General features: G+C 37.1%; 1 protein-coding gene across 5 annotated transcripts in view; it reads right to left on the reverse strand.

The window, feature by feature from the left end:
- Positions 1-12,105, reverse strand: part of EVC2 (EvC ciliary complex subunit 2) — a 58,350-nt gene that overhangs the window by 12,129 nt on the left and 34,116 nt on the right. For 4 of the 5 annotated variants that reach the window (XM_031062843.1, XM_031062845.1, XM_031062846.1 and 1 more), the window contains exons 11-14: positions 11,405-11,580; positions 5,115-5,274; positions 4,174-4,634; positions 1,025-1,229 (exon numbers count right to left, since the gene is read on the reverse strand). In XM_031062843.1, coding sequence (XP_030918703.1) covers positions 1,025-1,229; positions 4,174-4,634; positions 5,115-5,274; positions 11,405-11,580 — 1,002 coding nt within the window. The remainder of the gene's footprint in view (positions 1-1,024; positions 1,230-4,173; positions 4,635-5,114; positions 5,275-11,404; positions 11,581-12,105) is intronic. The other variant, XM_031062844.1, reaches the window with a different exon arrangement.

The raw sequence follows: 12,105 nt of genomic DNA on the forward strand, positions 1-12,105 counted from the left end.
AACAAGCTTTAGCAGTGATAATAAGAGAAGATTTTAACTGATACGTTGTCTCCTCAGCTCAGTTAAAAATGAACAAAGAATATTAATTTAAGATCTACATTGTTTTCAACACACAGTCTGTGAATCACAAATGAACCATGATAATATTAAGAAGCACCGTTCCATGTAATCAAATTACTCCTGACCTTTCTATTTCTTTACAAGAATACCAACTAAGTATATGTACTCTTGGGGAAATGATAACATCTGTTCAACTGTAAGGTTTTGCAAAGTCATTTCCCTCCTTTAGTACTTTAGAAACTATTAAGGCTTTGAACTAGGCTAATTCTTAGCACAATTAACCCAGCATAGTTTACATGTTTAGAAAACATAATTGAATCAAAACAAAGCAAGGGCAAGTCCTCCTTTTTAAGATGGCATCACACACAACTAATACAGGAAACATTTTTGACCCCCATACTTTATAAGAACTGAAAACAATTTATAATACCAAAGCTTTCATACTTTACTGAAAGAATTAAACACCCCTCACAGGGTTCTTTATAAAGTACTAGATTGAATAGGCAGATAGACTTCTTGTTGGAAATATTTCTCTAACTTTGAGTATGCCTCATCTTCTATATATTTAGATGTGGGGAAATACCCCAAACTGTCTGCATACACTTAAATCTTTTGGAAACAGAAAACATAAATCATGCCAAATTTCTTGCCAAGAAAAGGTATCTAACTCAAGAACTTTATTTTTGTAAACAGACAAAATAATGTAGAAGCGACTTGTTCAGAAATTCCCATAATTTTCACGAAAGCAACAGAAATACACAGATGTATGTGAAAAACACCTATTTATCCAACTGCTGCCCAAACAGTATCTTTAAGTGCAGTGGTCCATGCAGACAGGAAAAGTGTACACTGCTGTTGCACCTATGAAGAAGCTACAGACCCAGATCTGCAGCCAACACCAGCAGCCACAGGTACCCCCAGGATCCCCTCCCACATCCCCACACAGATCCCAGGCTGCTCCCACCTGTTCACTGCTCATTGCTAAATTCTGCTCAACTTTCAGCACCTCAGTGTCCCTCTGCTCCACTTCAAAAGACTGAAGCAAGGTTCTTGCTCTTATCTTGGGCCAAGCCAAGCTGCTGTCCACCTGGGAGAAGCAGCAGTGCAACTCTTGCCTCATTCTAAGCAACTCCTCTTCGGAGAGTGAGAGGGGTAAACTTAGAAGTTGCCTGTTAAAAAAACACAAGAGCCATTTGCTGTTTAGTGATTTAGGCAATATTGCATAAAATGTAAGAGACATGCATACAAACACTTTACTAAGCAGTGATCATCCTTTTTTGGTCTATTTCATCTATCAGTTAGTGATTCCACACACAGCAATGAACTGTACAAAATACTTTTGAGGTTACCTTAAATTCTGCATACAGAGCTTCCTGGACTGTGAAACTTCATTTTCAAAGGAAAACAGCTTTTGAATATTTTAAAAATAAATTAATATTTTTAGTACATTTCCTATGCATAGAATCTTCCACCTCTTCAGACAATACAATCCCTGAACTTCAGCTGAAATCAAGATAAAAGCTTCCCATAAAGCCTCCCTGTGCTGTTTCCCAGCACTTAGCAGCCACAGCTACTGAGAAAGAAAAAATAAAATAAAATTTCTCTCTATTATAAATGCATATGCCATCTCTTCGATCCACAGATAACAATGGCTCCAGCTGTTAATTGTAAAAAGGCACTTTGCAGTCTGAAAAAAGCAATATATTTTAAGAACAATTTGAATTAATCAAAGTTCCCATTTTGCAGAAATAAGGTTCTCAATACAGATCTCTAAGGAACTGATTATCAAGTCAAGCTGAAGTTGACTTAAAAACAAAGCATGCTCAGTTCTGATTAACCATAGACTACACTCATCTTCTCACCTTGTGTATCTTATTTCCTTAAGAATATTTCACAAAAAATAACATACTTTTATTTGTTTGGAAATTTCTTTTATTCCACAAAAAATGTTTGTATTTAAAATATGAGCAGCATGTTTTTCAAAGAGGACTTTTCATTAAAAAAGTGATATGCTGCATGTTTCATTAGTACTGATACTTTTATTTAATGTGTACCAGACCTACACTGCCTCATCAATTCACTAAAATATCTGTGTTTAGAAATCCTTTTTTCTCTCTACTGAATCAGCAAAGAACAGCTAAAAACTTCTAATGCATGAGGTTTTTCCCTTCAAAAAGTTGTTTACTTTAAGACAAGACTACTGCAAACTACTCCAGATCATTTATAGCATACTTAACAATTTCTCATCTTGTTTTAGACTTATGGAAGAAAAACCATGCCATAAATCCGCATACATAGATATATAGAGAGACGTATGAAATAAAATACAGCAAATAGAGTTTTGCTGTATGTCTATATTTAAAAAGGACTGTAAACATTAACAATCTTCACAAATATTTTGGACTAACCCATGGTCTCTTTAATAAGCAACAAAAATGAAAAGCTATCATTCAAAATAATGCTTTTTGAAAGCTAGACAGCAGATGAGAACATAAACATGAGAGCTGGCATCTGTCATCAAAATACCATAACTGACAGACAATGGACTGGAAAAACCGTGACAGATTTTAAGGGGCTGTTGGTAGGACAGTTGTTGTTGCATTTTCTGCACATATTTTCCTGCATTTTACTGAAAAAAACCCCCAAACAGATTACTGCTGCTTCAAATAAAGACAGCATCTAACAAATATGACAGGCACACTGCAGGTTGGAACAGAGTTATTACGGATATTAAGACAGAAACAGTAAAGTCCTGCTGGGTCATACAATCTACCTCCATATTCCTGCAGGTCTGCTCTTGGCAATGTAAGCAAGAGATAGTTAAGACAAGCTAGAAAATGCATATAAATGACTCACAGAAGAGTATTTAAAATGCTGAATAAAATACAAAGCCCTTGAAATTAGAACCAAAACAATGGGAAAAAATAGAATTTTCTTCTTTAGCAGAGCAAATGCAATGGGTAAAGTTTCTTTTTATATTCCTGTTACATGGTTTTACAACATGTGGCAGGAAAACTTATTCTCTCTGGATAAAACTGCCCATACAAATCTATTTTGCTTTAAAGAAGAGATATGAAGGAGAAACTTTTACCAGTGTCTTTTTTTTTCTTTTTTTTTCTCCCTCCCTGTTCAATCTCTTATGCCTGGTACATTTTCTTCAGAGCCACACAGCTTATTATAGGTTTGCCTGTTCCAGCTGCTTCCCCTAAAGCTGCAATTTTATTTTTTCATGTTCCCATGTCTCTAACAATGTCTCTTATTAAATAGACATTGTATAGGAAATGTACTACTGCAAATATTCAGGCAATCAAACAACCAGACATAAATGTACTTGAAAGCTAATAAGAAATGCTCACCAACATTCCCTGATCTCCCAGGGACCTTGCTGCCCACTGTGAGAGGCACAACCACTCCTGGCCACAGCCATGGGCTCTCCCTGTGCAAGGTCTCCCAGCTATGGCAAGGCCACCACCTGCTTTCCCACCTCCCCAGGGTCCCACTGTAGCAGGCAGCAATGGCCCTAATTTCCTAACAAGGGGCCAGAACTCCTCTCTGCAGCACTGCCTGTGCCATGATGCCTGTCTGGCTCAGGGCTCAGTGCCAGGGACACACTGTCCACAGCCCAGGGCAGCCCAGTCTGACACATGGAGCAATGAGCTGGACAGGCAGACACTGCACTGTGTACTCTGTGCCAAAGCTTAAACCAAACCTGATGAGTAAGGTTTGACTTGTGGCTAGAAGGAATATATTCAACGTAGACTTGGGGCCAATTAGGTCTGACATGCTAATTGGCATTTCCAAAGTGTGGGAACTCAAAGAACAGACTGAGAATAACAATGAAAGATGTCTAAGTGATACCTCCCATGGAATGAACGGAAGTATAAAACCTTTATTCCACATTTTTAGCTTCAAGACTACTGCTTCCTAGGATTTCCACTGCAGCGTTCACCCACTGGTACTGCATGGGCTGAGCACTTTGAAAAAAAAAAAATCAATTCCTAAGTGCCCAACAGAGAACTGATCATTAGGAATTACAAGTGGACAGGTGTGAAAACTCCCAGTTCTATTCTACTTGCCATAGTAACTAAGAAAAGAGTGCAGAGAGATACTTGCATGAATATTGACTGTTCCCAGCTCCTTATTTTCTTTTGTTCTGAGATGCCTGTTTCCAGTTCTTGGCTTAGCCTCTGCCTGGTGAGCTGAAGCAGCTCTTCAGCAGCCATGATCTTGTCATGTTCTTCCCTTTCAAGCTGTGCATGTTTAACCACCATCTCTTTTTTGTGCTCCTCCACAGCTTCCAGCAGGAACAACTTTGGCACATTGAGCTTGACCAGCTCTTGCACAACCACTCCACACTGAACACGTTTAAGCTCTTCAATGGCTTTCTCTGCTAGGCTAAAGAGAAGCTCCTTCAGCTCTTCGCTGGCCTCATTGTCAAGCTTTTCAGTAAGTTCTTCAAATTCAATGGTGTGATCACTCAGAAGAGTTTTCCAGTGTCTCAGGTAGTGAGAGATCTCATCAGTAGTTTTGAAGGGGTCTCCAAGTGACAGCTGCTCCTTTTGATGCTCTTTCTGCTGATTCATTTACCAAAAGGAGGAAGAAAGTTAAGAAAAAAGAACATCTTGAATTCTAGCTCCTCAAGTATGAATTTCATAGCAATGCAAAATTTCATACTTTTGCTTTTCCATGTTCTTGAAACTGCTTTTCAGTGTCCAGAGGCTCACCTAGCCCTCAACAGATTGGCTTTGTGAGCACCTAGGAGGTCTGTGATAACTCTGACTATTGTTAGATACAAAGGCTATGACAATATGGACTGTTGCTGGATAAAAGAGCTAACACCTAAACAAATCCATCATCATGTGGTTTGACAGCTAAGCATTACTGCATGAATAATACAGAATATGGTGGTACAGATAAAACCAACTGGCACTTATTTTAAACCATGCTACTGGCAGTGCTGACCCCTGCTGTAAGAACTACATCTTATTTTTCAATTAATTCAATTTCTAATTCATGATAAGCCCTATAAAAATAAAAACATTGAAAATAATTACCTTTTGCAGCATTTCCCGCCTTCGCTTGGTAATGAGTTTCTGGCAAAGCTTCTGCTTTTCTTGTTTTAAATCATGATCAAATTTCTGTTTAACAGAATTAATTTCAGCCTCAGCTCGGTCCAGCAGGATTCCCAAGTGACTTTCAGGTAGATGACCTGCTCTGTAATAACAGTTATCCCAAATTCTTAAGAGCAAAAGGATATATGAGGCAATTAGCACCATAAAAAGGCTCAGCAAAATAGACACAAAGAATGATCTTTGTTTCTTTAGCAGTGATACTCAGGAGAATCAAACAAGGAAGGGGATAATCAGAGGACAATCTCAGAAATGAGCACGGAATTGAGACAGTTTGTGAAGGTGTATAAAAAGAAACAAGAAGAAGGATGGACAGACAGGAAGGATAGACAGAAAGGACAGATGGGAAGGACAGGCAAGTGCAAAACCAATTACACATCAGTTTGTAATGTGATATTCAAATGAGACATTTTAAACCTTATATATTATGCATATTTAATTTTTTTTCATTTAATGCTCCTGAAATGCCATTTTATGTCTTTTACAACTCCTTCTCCTTATTAAAACAAATCTCTCTTTAAAGTATGTAATCAAGTAAAAAGAAATATTATTTTTAATAGACTAAGCAATCATATCCATAAAATACTTATATTCATACTTTCTACTAATTTTACATCAGAATATTTATAAAAATTTCAAAATAATAGCAAAATTCAATGATCTGAAACAGCAAATTATCAGTCATAAGCCCACAGTGCTTCAAGTGGAAGTTCAATACTATGGTCTACCTCCAGTTGCTACAGCATTTAATGTCAAAGAGAAAACAAGATCTCAACAGTGGCTGCAACAGTTAAAAAAGCTCCATCTCCACCAACTCAAATTGAATTTCAGGACTTACCTGCTATTACATTTACACTACAAGTTCCCCAAATCTTTCTTATTCAACAGAAGAATAAAAGAACATCTTAATTCAGACTGGGCCATTGGACATTTGTGAGTTATAATTTCTATTAAGCACAGTGGACTTACAAAATGTGGTGTTGAAAAGGTCAACACGAAACTTTGAATTGAAAGCACCAATTCCTGACCTGAATTTGGATGTTACACAGATACCTTCTAATTTACCTATCCAGTCCCCATTTCCTCAAAGATTACAGAGTCAGGACTCAGATGACTCCAGGGCTTTCAAGGTTTCATTCCAGTGTGATACCTGGCCCAATTCCTAAATTAAAGTTGTATCTAAATGTGGTCAGCAAGCCCTTCTCCAGAAAGGAGAGTCTTATTTTGATTTATTAGGATTTTTTGTTACTGTGACAACTTAATTCCAACCAAAATCCTCAAAATAAGTGCTAAAATAAAGCAGAAGATTACCAAATCAGCTTCTTTGCACCCACTGCACTGTAACCAGGGTGGCCAGAACCCATAATTCACACTTCCCCATCTTCTGCTCAAGCATCCACAACTATCTGAGCAAGCCATAAAACATCACTCCTGTATAATGTATGTGCTGGATAGAAACTCAGACGTGCTTTATCACAGTTATGGCAACAAAACAAATCCTCCTTTTGCAGAGCTTTTTCAAAGTCTATCTGTTGCATTTCTTTAATCTGCAAAGGGGATTAAAATACCTTTCAGTATTTTGAAAGTAATCCACCAGGCATCATTCTTGGCCAGGTAATTTCTGCCTTGAAACTAATCAATCTTAAAATTCAGTGTTATGTCAAAACCTCCCTAACAGCACCAAGTTTTTGTTTTTTGGTAACTCTTAAGTCCTCCCCCTCCTTTCTGACTGAACCCAAGACAAAAGATATGTGAATAAAGGTAACTAATTATGGTGAGAAAATGAGGAAAGATAATAACCAAGATATAATTTTTAACACCTTCATCTTTTTCTGTACTGAGGAAATAAACCCAGGCTTGCTACATCCAATTAAAATCCCTGTCCAGAGCACTGAAAAGAGTCTGCAGTAGAAAAAGATAGATGTGCTGGAACCACACAGCAAATGAAAGTTTAAGAAAAGTCATGCAACCCAGAATGATAGGAAGATGATATATAGCTACCTATTTTTAGGATTATAAAAGGTCTACAGTGTTTCAGTTGGTTTATTGAGAGATCCAGTATGTCCACAGCTAAAACTGCAGTGATGCAGTATCCAATCACAGAAGCCTAGGTCTGTTTACGTGCCAGCTTATATTAATGGGTGTTATGGTAATTCCTAAAAGGCTCAATCCTGGCAAGATACCTTCATTTCTGGTTTCATAAAAATACAATATAAAAACAATTACAGTATTAGGAATAAAAGATGTCCTAGTCTCAAAGGACTCCAAACAGAAATGCAAAATAAAAGGAGAGGAGAAAGGTAATGAGACAGTATAGACTGTGTGATAAAACTGCCTGGTCTCAGCATACTGGAAATTTAATCACTGAAGGAATGTGCAGGTACATATCTTTGAACAAAGAATTTTAATGAAGGAGAATGCTGTGGTAATGCCAAGGATGTTTAAAGGGAAATCCTCCCAAAGGCAGTGAGCACCAAGCAAAGTACAGAGGTGAAGTGTGTAGCCAACAGCAGCAGTATCACAGGTCAGTCAGAGAGAGACCTTGACTCCTCTGTATTGAATGAAAGTCAACAAATTAAGGAGCAAATACAGAGTGAGAGTACTGAAGTGAAAAGCAGGACTTTGATGTTACAGGGAACCAATGTTCCAGAATGCTGGACCCCAGCCAAGGAAAATTGTTTCATGGAAGCTAGAAAAGGAACATAAGTATCACTAAAGCAAAAGGGAGATCCATACGAAGCAGAAAAGCTGTACAGGCCTGAATGTACATGGAGGCCAAATCACATCACTAGAGAGAAACTACAGAGAGAGAACCTGCATGACTGTCCATGCTACTCCAGCTACATCAGGATTTCACCTGCTGAATTGGCATCTTGCTGTTGTCCAGATCACAATTCATATAAATAATTCAGGGCAATAAATGCCCTCCCTACATAGCAGAGTGCTACAAGCAGAAAAGGTTTTAAGAGATTATTAGAAAACTTCATATTGATGCATTACTGCTGACTTCCACAAATGTCAAGCCAAGACATAGCTGGAAAACTACTCTCTATGGACAAGGTCCATATAAGTGGTGATTATTAGTAAGAATGAGAGCAGCATAAGGTGCTTTAATAGTTTGACAACTTTAGAAACACAATACACAGGAAATCCTTGAGGTCTTAAAAAAATTAAGTTTTGGGAGAAATTAATAAATGAACTTGCAACTGTTTGTATCTAATGAGTCAGAAGAACTGAATTCCATTTTTAAGAGACTGAAGAGGAAAGATACTTATTGTGAACAAGAAGATACTGGCAAAATAATAACAGTGTTTTACCAATGTTATAGTTTAAAACCATCAAGAACCTTGCACCTCTGTTGATATCCAAGATAAACACTGCCTCAAGTATTGCCCTTTTGCACATTATTCTTTAAGAAAAAACATAAAGAGCCTATGTAGCCATCCCTCAAATTCATGATTACAGATTATATTTTAAATTCTCCTTTCCTGCTTTTTGGCACTGCAGTCCAGACTTGATTTTCAAAAGACAGTGAGTCCTGAAATACTAGTCCAGACAAATGGGACACTTTATTTAAATACAACATGAAAACTCTGGCTGCTCTATTTCATTTAAAATGTTCACAGCCCTCCCTAGAACTGATTTGGTTTTATTTTTGTTTTTATAACATTCATTTCTAGCCACACAGAATCCTTTTCACATTAATTTGAAATTGCCTTCCTATTTGATAAATTTTAAACATACTAATAAAGCTTCATTTTAAAAAGACTTCTCCCCTCAATATTTACCTGCTGGTTTATCACTGCATTTATCTGTGGTATATCTAACCTATATCTTCTCTCTTCTCCATTTAAGTTTTGTATTTTAGAATTCCATTTAAAACAATAAGTTTAAGGCACTCTATTATAAAGAGGGACAAAATAGATTAAGACAGAGCTGTATCTATATTGAGCAAGCAGATTCAATGGTAAAGTGAAAAATAAAAGGATACTATGGTTACAAATTTAAAGTACTATTCAGACCAGACTGCTCTTGCTGCTCAAATTTTAGTGCTTCAATTTGTAAACATTCCCAAAATCACTTTCGAGTTAGAGACTGAAATACAAGCCTATGTTATGTAATTATGAATTTCTCATGAGTTATACAAGGCTATTTCAGTTTGCCTGTAGAAAATAAAACCGTAGAATATAAACTGAGGTACTACATTCTGGAGTTTTATAATCACACCAGCTAAAGAATGAATTATTAGAGTTTGGCCAACATTTGTCTGAGAGGAATTACTGCAGCAGCAGGTGTGGGAAGTTACAGGAAAATAACTAGTTCTAAGCCCAGAAAGCCACATGGGATTGCTGCTCTCCAAATGACACCTCCAACTATTGGCACGTGTCCTTTGTCCACAGACAACCAGCCAATGCATACTCTGAAAGTTTTATAGAAGAGTGCTAGAAAAATTAATTTTTCATCTTGGTAATAATACTTGCTGCTTTTGGAAGTCTGGGGGGTTTTGGAAGGTTTTTTAATACATTTAATTCATTTTGGGGATGAGATCCATGAGGTCTTCGATTAACTAACACTATGCCTTTCCTTTCTGTTTAATAGTTGATTTGTTTTGTGACTGTTAGGTGCAATAATAGGCATTAAACAATGGGTGAAACCAATTTTTCCAGCTCAAGAAGTCCCATTTGTTCACTGCAATGGTCACACAGTGAGGTTCTCACAAAGGCTTTTCACATAGAGAGAAACACATAATCAGAGAAAACATTTCAGACCTTATAATTCCAAAGAGAGGCATGAACTGAAGGAAGGGAACTCTGTGAAACACATGTCTGGACTATATTTCCTGTTCCAGGACATCTGTCTTTGAGCCACACAGCTGCAGACTTAGCAAAACAGGGCAAGACTACTGGAAGAAGCTCTCTCCAACCAATGAATCTGGGGGCTAAACTCAGGGTGATTCAAGCTAAACTTAGAGTATGATTCCAATGAGGCAGAACACAGGACAATCAAAAAGAAAAGCAAGGAAAAGATACTTAAACACCCTGATAAATTATTTTGTCACATCAACAGATGCAATCTTTGATAGTTTTTAACAGACTTCCTGCTTCCTAATAATATATTACTTTTAAATTAAATTGACATTATGGAAGAAAAAACACACCATAAAGATCAGTGTCCATCTAGTTCTCTTAATGCATATTTCACATATAGTCAGTGACTGACATAAATTCAGACATCTCAAATACACAAATAAAGCTTCATGCACAGGACCAACAGCAGCAGTGCTAGGTTGTTTATCTGTACACTGACATATTTTGCTGTCCTGCAAGCTCCTCACTAATCTCTCCATATGCCAAACTAACACAGTTCTCAGTGTGGCAGCACAATGCCTCCCTCAGTAGTCCTCACAGCCACACAATTCTAAATAACTATGTCTCTGTGTCTCTGCTGGGTCACCATTTTCTACCTCTCTACCTTGATTCTGAGTATCCCATCACAGAGTACTCAGTCAGCCTGGGTCTGGTATGATATCCCAAACAAATTAAATGTGTGTATTACAACAGTACATTTCCAGGTCTACTTTTTACTTCCCTGACATCTACCTTTTAATTTTTTGCAACAGGTGTATTCTCTGCTAGTCAAAATCCTCCAGTTAAATTATTTATAAACTTCATCTATTTTCTTTAGAAAATATTAATGATTTCCAGCTCAAAAAGAGAAACTGTGTGTCCAGCTCCTCAAACATAGTCAATCAAAAGTGAATCAAAGTTGTTCTTTTCCATTAAATCCAGATATTTGTGTATGAAGCATGTAGACAAATGGTCTTCACTAGTACATATTGCACTGGACTCTGGCATGTGTTTTCACATGACTGACAAGTATTTACACAAATAATGGATGTATAAAGACACTGAGAATCTTACATGAGTCTGGTTCCCACTGAACTCAGAATTACAACCAGGTACTACATATGTTTCCAGCAATTAATCTCTGTGCTGGACAAAGCAGACACAGACAACAAAACCTCACCTTAGCACCTGCTGGGATTTAACTAACAAAGGCAATCAGTTACAAAATATTTTCTTAGAATCAACTAAAAGATAACATTTTATGCAACCCTCCTGCTAGGTAACACAGAAAAAAAGACTTTTGAAGAGTCTGTTGTCTGCGAGATAACACAGTCAAATGGCTGACAAGGAAACAGTTGAGTTCTTTACCTTTCTGTCTTGTTAATGAGACTCGATATCTGGGCTGCTGCAGCATTTATAAGAGCAGAGACACGAGAATCCCTTGACTGTATCTTACTTATAAGATATTCTCTGTAAGAAAATCTTCTACTCAGATGATATTTCTTGCAGGCTTGCAAAAAGTCCATTAGCTCTTCAATGTCACCCTACAGGAAAGAATATGAACAAATGTGAGCATTTAATTAGATGTAATGCTAATTTTGGCTAACAACGTGAGTATCAGAGCAGATTTGTTCCTTCATAGGGCAAGGTTTAAAAATTCCTACAAGTGTAAAATAATAAGCTTGTATCAATTTAACTCTAATGATCACAAGAAATGATTATGGTTATTTCAACAAAAAAAAAAAAAGAAAAAAAAAAGAAAAAAAAAGAAAAAAGAAAAAAAAAAGTTCAGAGCTTTTGGCCTGATAACCTCAATACTGTGTGTACTTTCCTGAACAGCTGGTGCATGTCCTAAGTGCCCTGAGTTAACAGGTCATTTGATCAGATATTCACAATCCACACATGCAACCCTACCAGTGTTAGCAGAACTGTTCTTTACAGTGTACTTTATGATTACATAAAAGGTCACATCTTCAAAGATGTCTATAAGTTGGCTTCAAAGCCAACTCTTCCATGCATGTAGAGTACAGCCCGCTGCACACAGGCTGGCTTAGAAGTTCCCCCTTCCA

This window comes from Geospiza fortis, unplaced genomic scaffold (genome assembly GCF_000277835.1).
Source record: "Geospiza fortis unplaced genomic scaffold, GeoFor_1.0 scaffold666, whole genome shotgun sequence".
NCBI lineage: Eukaryota > Metazoa > Chordata > Aves > Passeriformes > Thraupidae > Geospiza > Geospiza fortis.